The 7,181-nt window shown below is 34.3% G+C and overlaps 1 protein-coding gene across 1 annotated transcript; it reads right to left on the reverse strand.

The window, feature by feature from the left end:
* Window positions 1-4,506: 4,506 nt before the first annotated feature.
* Window positions 4,507-6,047, reverse strand: LOC132170117 (probable F-box protein At4g22030). The gene is made up of 2 exons (XM_059581021.1): window positions 6,021-6,047; window positions 4,507-5,889 (listed from the first exon to the last, which is right to left on the reverse strand). The coding sequence occupies exons 1-2, from the start codon at window positions 6,045-6,047 to the stop codon at window positions 4,507-4,509; spliced, it is 1,410 nt and encodes a 469-aa protein (XP_059437004.1).
* Between the last annotated feature and the right edge of the window lie 1,134 nt (window positions 6,048-7,181).

A 7,181-nucleotide genomic window follows, 5' to 3' on the forward strand; every position in this document is an offset into this window, starting at 1 on the left:
AAATGATTAGAGTAACTAGGCAAAGTGAAACTTAGTACTCATGACTATATTTATAAACCATCCACTCTATGTGAGCCTCTTCTCATCTTTCCAAAATGGAATCAAGGTGTTACAATGTGAGTGTTGGAGTTTGAGTGGGGGGTGTGTGTAATATTACTCATATTTGTTGGTGTATTTCGATTGGTATTTTTTGTTTAATAAATGATAAAATTGTTTTGATATGACATCGAAATAAGAAGCGTTTTTTATTAGGAGAAACTTTACTGAAAACCCTCAAACTTTCACCCGTTTTGAAATACCTCTCATAAATTTCAAAATCTCTCAATTTAGTCCCTTGAACTTTCAATTGCTCTTAATTTGGACTCTTCCATCAATTTTAGTAGTTAAAAATACAAAAAAGACCAAAATATCATTGATTTTTGTTTTTTGTAAAATAAATATAAAAAAAAAACGTTTTGAATGTTGAAATTTTATACAAAAGTCAGGAGTATAAACGTCATATAATGTTTAAAATCTGACGGGGGGATCCAAATTGAGAGCAATTAAAAGTTCAAGAGACTAAATTGAGAGATTTTAAAATTTAGGGAGGGTTTATCAAATCAGGTGGAAGTTCATGGATTTTCAGTGAAATTTCCCATTTCTATTAAGATTTACATTTGAAAAAAAAAAAAAAAAAAAACACGTTTTTTTTTTTTTGTTATACCTACTTAGTTTGAGAAAATACAAACATATGTATAGCTCAATATTTATTTATAAAAGAAAAAAATTAAAAAGAATGGTAATAAGAGTGGGTGTGTGTGACCACCCTAAATGAATGAGAGAGATGACTGGACAACCATGCATCTTAGGCATATTTATATTAGCCGTACGGCCACCTCCAACCAAAATATAGAGAGTGGGCCACGTAGCCACCTCTCCCCCACTAAGGATGGTGCATGGCCCCTTTACCATTTTTTTTTTTTATAAAAAATTAAATATTAAGTTAGTTGATGTTTATGTAAAAGTTAAATATGTGTTTTTAAGAATGCATGAAATTTTTTAAAAGAAAAGGTATGTGTTTTGAATTATTTATTAATGGTGTTGGGTCATGGATTAGTCAACAAAAGGCCCAACGGGCCTTTTTGCCCAAAGCTCCATATAATACTGGATTACTGAGCTCTTGGTCGACTTAGCCCAGGGAGGTCTCAGGCTCCTAGCTTGAGGCATTACTTATGGGCCAAGATAGTCAAAGACCGAAGGGTGCATTGGTCATTCCATCATAGAGATATGACTGGTCCTCCGCTATTCAGGTTATCTATGTCGATCAAGATACGTCAGTTGGCTTCCAAGCTAGTGTAGGTGACGGAGTCCAACTAGAGCATTCTGACTTAACATCGTGCAAAAGCTAGGATACTTATCCCCTGATCTTAGTCTACTAAGATCACGGAACAACAAACAAACACTATCTCACTTTTCAAATGTTTGCATAACAGATATTAAGGGATAAGATCCCTAAATGTATAGGAGATCAAACTCCTCTCATGCCTATAAATACAAGTCATTTATTAACACTAAGGTAATCACAACTTTTGCTATCTAAGCTTTGTGTTATTTACATCTTCCTTCTTTGATTATTGACTTAGGCATCGAAGTATTCCGCCGGAAAACTACTGGGGACTCTAATCCTATTGTTTGCTCTTGTTTATCAGATCGACCCGTCCTCAGACACTGTAGTGCAACAACCGACCTGTCCTCGGACGCCGCTATGCAGCCCAGGAATTGTGCCACATCATCCATCGAAAAACTGTATTCTAACAAATGGATTTGAGAAGAATAAAAAATTCAAATTTAAAACAGAAAACAAAAGGAGAATAGGATAGCAATTAGCAAACATATATCGGCTTGGTCTGTTTCTTTTACTTTTATTTTTATTTTGGATCAAGCAATACGGCTATCTTTTAACAGGTCAACATCTATAGGAGGTCAATATCTACAAGTGGATATTTCAAAATATATATATATATATATATATATATATATATTTTTTTTTTTGAAAAATTCACTTGCAAGGCGCAGCTTTTTGTTTTGAGCTACGTATTAATGGGTTGACCTGGCCTATTAATGGGTGACCCATTCTCTTCTTTATTCATAATATTCAATTTCTAAATTTTTTACTCGCTCGTCTTGGGTCTCAACTCTCATGCTCCGTAGTAAAGCTTCAAACTTTGTTATTTAAACAAAACTAATACAACTAAATATATATATCTTCCGTTACTACAAAACTCGGTCTTTTTCTTTTCTTTTATTTTTCTAATTTCGTCTCTTTCTTTTATTGCTTATCGTCAAGTCAAAAGCAAATGTACGGCTTGGTAATTTGTCCTCCAAATGTTTTCTGTTTTAATTACTTGATAAAAAAATAATTTGTTTTTAAAATCCTTAATAAAGGACTCAAAACTCACAATACTATTTAAGAAAACAAAAATCACACGTTTTTATATGAATATTTTGACACAACAACTACTTATTTTTGTATGGCCACTCTTAGCGATGGAGAAGCCACACGTACAGTCACCACAACAGACCAATGGTAGTTGTGCAGCTACCTCGATATGAGTGGCTGTACAATCACTTCAATATTAAGGATGGCTACGTCTATCTACTATCTTGGGCAAAGGTGGTCCAGTGACCACCTTTATGTAGATGATATATATGCCACACAGCAATCACATTAAGTTAAAGGTGACCACACCACCGCTCTTTTTAATTTTTTTTTTTTATATATATATGTTTTTTAAATAAGAAGTCAAGTACTTTGCATTTATTTTTCATTTCTTCTCAAAACAAGTGGATGTACCCTCCATAAATATTTTCTCAAATGGGGATCCTCCATAAAACTTTGCATTCATTAAGAAATACTTATCACTCATACATCACATTAAAACACTTTTTCAAACTGAGACAAAAAATTAATTATTGGAAAACACCAAGAAGCATATCTTACTACTTGCTACACATTTTTCTTACGACATAATCCACTCAGCAAAATTATAGTATTTACTATAACAGCCCAAGGAAAGCAATATCCACTTCTGCGCTATCACTCCAAAATGATTAGTCAAGTTATAATTGGAGTTATATAAAATCGCTTATAAAATCGAATCTCACTTAGTAGATAACCAATGTGAGACTTAGCATCCATTAACTCATTTATAATCCTTTAACTCTAAATGACTTAGTTATCTTCCCAATGTAGAACGGAAGTATTACACTCTCCTCCTTAAAACCCTGACATGCATTATCGTCAAAGCCCCTTCATACAGTGCTCTAATACCACATGACTTTACTGGGTTGCTCTGATACTATTTGTAATGATCGATGTAAAGTGCTAGCTACATCTATGGTATTATTAAAAAATGACTAGTTAAGTTACAATTATAACTTTCTAATATCACTTATAAAAGATCATCTCCAACCTAAGGAACCAATGTAAGACATAGCACGCATAAACACATTTATAATTGAGAAATGCTTGACTTCATTAAAAAGTCTATATTTTGGTCATTTTAATCTTAGGTAGCATAGCTCATTTTTCATAAATCTATTAATTTATTGTTTAATATCTATTAATTTTAAAATGAGTCATGCCACATTGAATTAAAATGTCAAAAGATTGTCTTTTTAACGAAGCCAGGCATTTTTCTTTATAACTCACACACCCTATATTGTAGGGTAATAATCTTTCCAACTAGGGATTGTGGTGTTACATTTCTGTGTGGCTTCCAACTAAAATAACAATTATAGATTTTCATGCTATCTAGATATATGTTGTGGATGCCCCTTCTAATATTTCTCGTCTTGTTATTGGTAATTTTGAATTTGGACTCAGTGTGATACTACAATACATTTTTTGTGGAACATTCATTTTAAATTAATGGTCCAGATTATGACAATAGTACCCAAAAAAATAAAAAAATGGCTAGGGTGGCTGAATGCATGACTACTTGGTGCATCATAATTAGAAACCCTCCAAAACCATCATGAAGATCTTCGAAAATCAATCACCTTTAATTTGTGGCAAAAGGAAATTTCTAAATCAGTGCATCTCATTAATCAAAACATGCCACCTTTTCAAATTAATAGATGCAATAACCCCTTTATGGGTATTAAATTAAATGTAACAATTTAAAAGATGCAACGCTATCAACTAAAAATAATTATTAATTGAAAAATCAAAATATCCGCAAATGTGTCACGTTGGTAGCTGCAACCACCCTGGCCATTCGATTTTAAATTTTCTCTAAATTAGTACGTAATAGCCTAATATATAGGGATAGTTTTCATACCCATCAAATATTTTCAATCACAAAACAATAAAATTAAGCCTGCAATATAATCAATCGTCTGCACTAATAGCTGAGATAAAATTTGAGAAGTAGTATTTTTGTATGTTATAGGTTAATTTGTATAAACAATTGGTTTGTACAAATAATCAATGAATCAAAGAATTGTTGTGCACCAAATCTTAAACTAAAAGAGCTTGCTAGCGAATTCATCTATGGCGGTTCCATCCATACGTGAAGAAGCTGACTTTCTGGCAAGTTCTCTGAGTTGTGACAAGCTTCTCCCCAGTTTTAAAGCCACATTCATTTCAAACAACTCTCCATTTTCTCTTTTCTCTAAATCTCTTTCCTCAAGTGTGGTTTCAATGGATTCTTGGAGTAGCTGGAAGAAGCCAGCGCAATTTCTGTACATCTCAAACACCATCCCAACTTGGCCACCATGCTCGAATGCATTAACTGCGCTTCCTAAAGCCCCCGCAGCCACCGCTACTACTGCAGCCCATGAGCCGTTACCAACAAAAGCAGATCCGACGGCTGCAATGCCAGTGAGCAATGGACCTGCGATGGCTAAAACCTTGTTGATCTTCAACACCAGGTTGCCTAGCCTTTCGTAGTCCTCAATGTCCTTTCTCTTCACCACCTCGACGATCTCTCGCATTTCTACTTCTATTTCTTCACTCCACCCATTATTTTTCTGACCTCGTTGCTTTCCTTCAGATGACTTGTTTTTCTTCTGGATTTGTTGATTTGAAGGCCACCAAACAGATGGCTCAAACGTTGCAGGGAATTTGTCAAGCATGGCTCCTAGCAATGGAAGTGGGTATGCTTTGTCGGCGGCCAAAACCTTTTCCATAACGCTCTTCACATCTTCTTTAGATGGACTCCCGAGAGCCATCATGGTTTGGATTTGGGTCTGGATCTGCTTGAACAATCTCGTAGCATTGCGTTGCTCCTCTGCAAGCTGTGAAGGCTGTATTTTGTTCATCACAAGCAACATCCCAGTGGCTGCAGAATACAAGAGAGTGGACGACAGTTTCAAAGCCAAAAGGGGCATTCCGGCGCCACCAATCGCTGCAGCACCGGCCATGGTGGCAGCAGTGAGGGTTATCATGTTGACGGAGTTGAGAAGAAGGGTATTCCAGTTTTCACGCTGTTTTCCAATGTTGGCGTGCATCTCCACCCTGTCAGCCACGGCCTCTAAGATGGCATATAGTTGGGTAGTCGCCGCAGTGGCGTCGGAGTTGGGTGATTTATCATGGATTGGTGCAGTACTGATCTTTTCTACCGGAACTATTCTCTTGAACCCATCTCTTAGATTCAATTCCTCAACCGGCTTTGTCGTTGGTATTTTTGGAATTGAGAAATAAGGAATGACTTTTGGAAGTTTAGGGACATGAATAACAGCATCGATTTGCCTGGAACAAGAAGATGATGAAGATAATCGAAGAGTTGAAGAAGCCATTTGATGGAGGTTTTCTCTGAGCTTTTCTTTGTAGGGGGAAAGTGGGAAGGTTGAGATTGAGAATGGAGGTAGAGAGGCTGGTTGAGTCTTATTTATAGCAGCAATATACTATCGAACAACACCTGAAACGAAGCGGTCAGATACGGAAAATATTGACTGGCTGAATGGGTTGACCTGGCCTATTAATGGTTGACCCATTCTCTTCTTCATTCATAATATTCAATTTCTAAATTTTTTACTCGCTTGTCTTGGGTCTCAGCTCTCATGCGCCGTTGCCCGTTGTAAAACTTCAAACTTTGTTATATATATCTTCCGTTACTACAAAACTCGGTCTCTTCCTTTTATTTTATTTTTTATTTTACAACAATATCTTCAAGTCAAAATCAAATGTACGGCTTCGAAATTTGTCATCCAAATGTTTTCTGTTTTAAATGATAAAAAAATAATTTGTTTTAAAAATCCTTAATACACAGCTCAAAACTATATATATATATATATATATCATGTTCTTACATATATAGTATAAACATTCTCACTTGGCTTTTAAAACTACCAGAATTATTTATTATTGATTTTAAATTTAATAGTGCGAGTGTTGAAGTTGGAGTGGGGGTGTGTGTAATATTACTCATATTTGTTAGTGTATTTGTATTGGTATTTTTTGTTTAAGAAATTATAAAAGTGCGTGTTTTGACATGACATAAAAATAAGAAGTGTTTTCTAGTAAGATTTTTGTTTTTTTTTTGTTTTTTTTTTTTTACCTTCTTAGTTTGAGAAAATACAAACATATTTCTAGCTCAATATTTATTTTAAAAAAAACAAAGAAGTTAAAAAGAATAGTAATAAGAGTGGGTGCATGTGACTACCTTAAATGAACGAGAAAGAGAACTAGACAACAATGCACCTTAGGCTTATTTATAGTAGCCGTACGGCCACCTCTAACCAAAATAGAGAGTTGGCCACGTAACCACCTCTCCTCCACTAAGGGTGGCGCATGTTTGTGTAAAAGTTAAATATGTGTTTTGTCAAAATACTGAAATTTTTTATAAAAAAATGTATGTGTTTTGAATTATTTATTAATGGATTTGAGAAGAATAAAAAATTCAAATTTAAAACAGAAAACAAAAGGAGAATAGGATAGCAATTAGCAAACATATATCGATCAGCTTGGTCTGTTTCTTTTACTTTTATTTTTATTTTGGATCAAGCAATACGGCTATCTTTAACAGGTCAACATCTATAGAAGGTCAATATCTACAAGTGGATATTTCAATATATATATATATATATATATATATTGAAAAATACACTTGGAAGGCGCAGCTTTTTGTTTTGAGCTACTTATTAATTAATTAATTAGAGAAAAATCAAAATATTAATATAAAACAGAAAACAAAAGG

Source organism: Corylus avellana, chromosome ca2, assembly GCF_901000735.1.
Source record: "Corylus avellana chromosome ca2, CavTom2PMs-1.0".
Taxonomy (NCBI): Eukaryota; Viridiplantae; Streptophyta; class Magnoliopsida; order Fagales; family Betulaceae; genus Corylus; species Corylus avellana.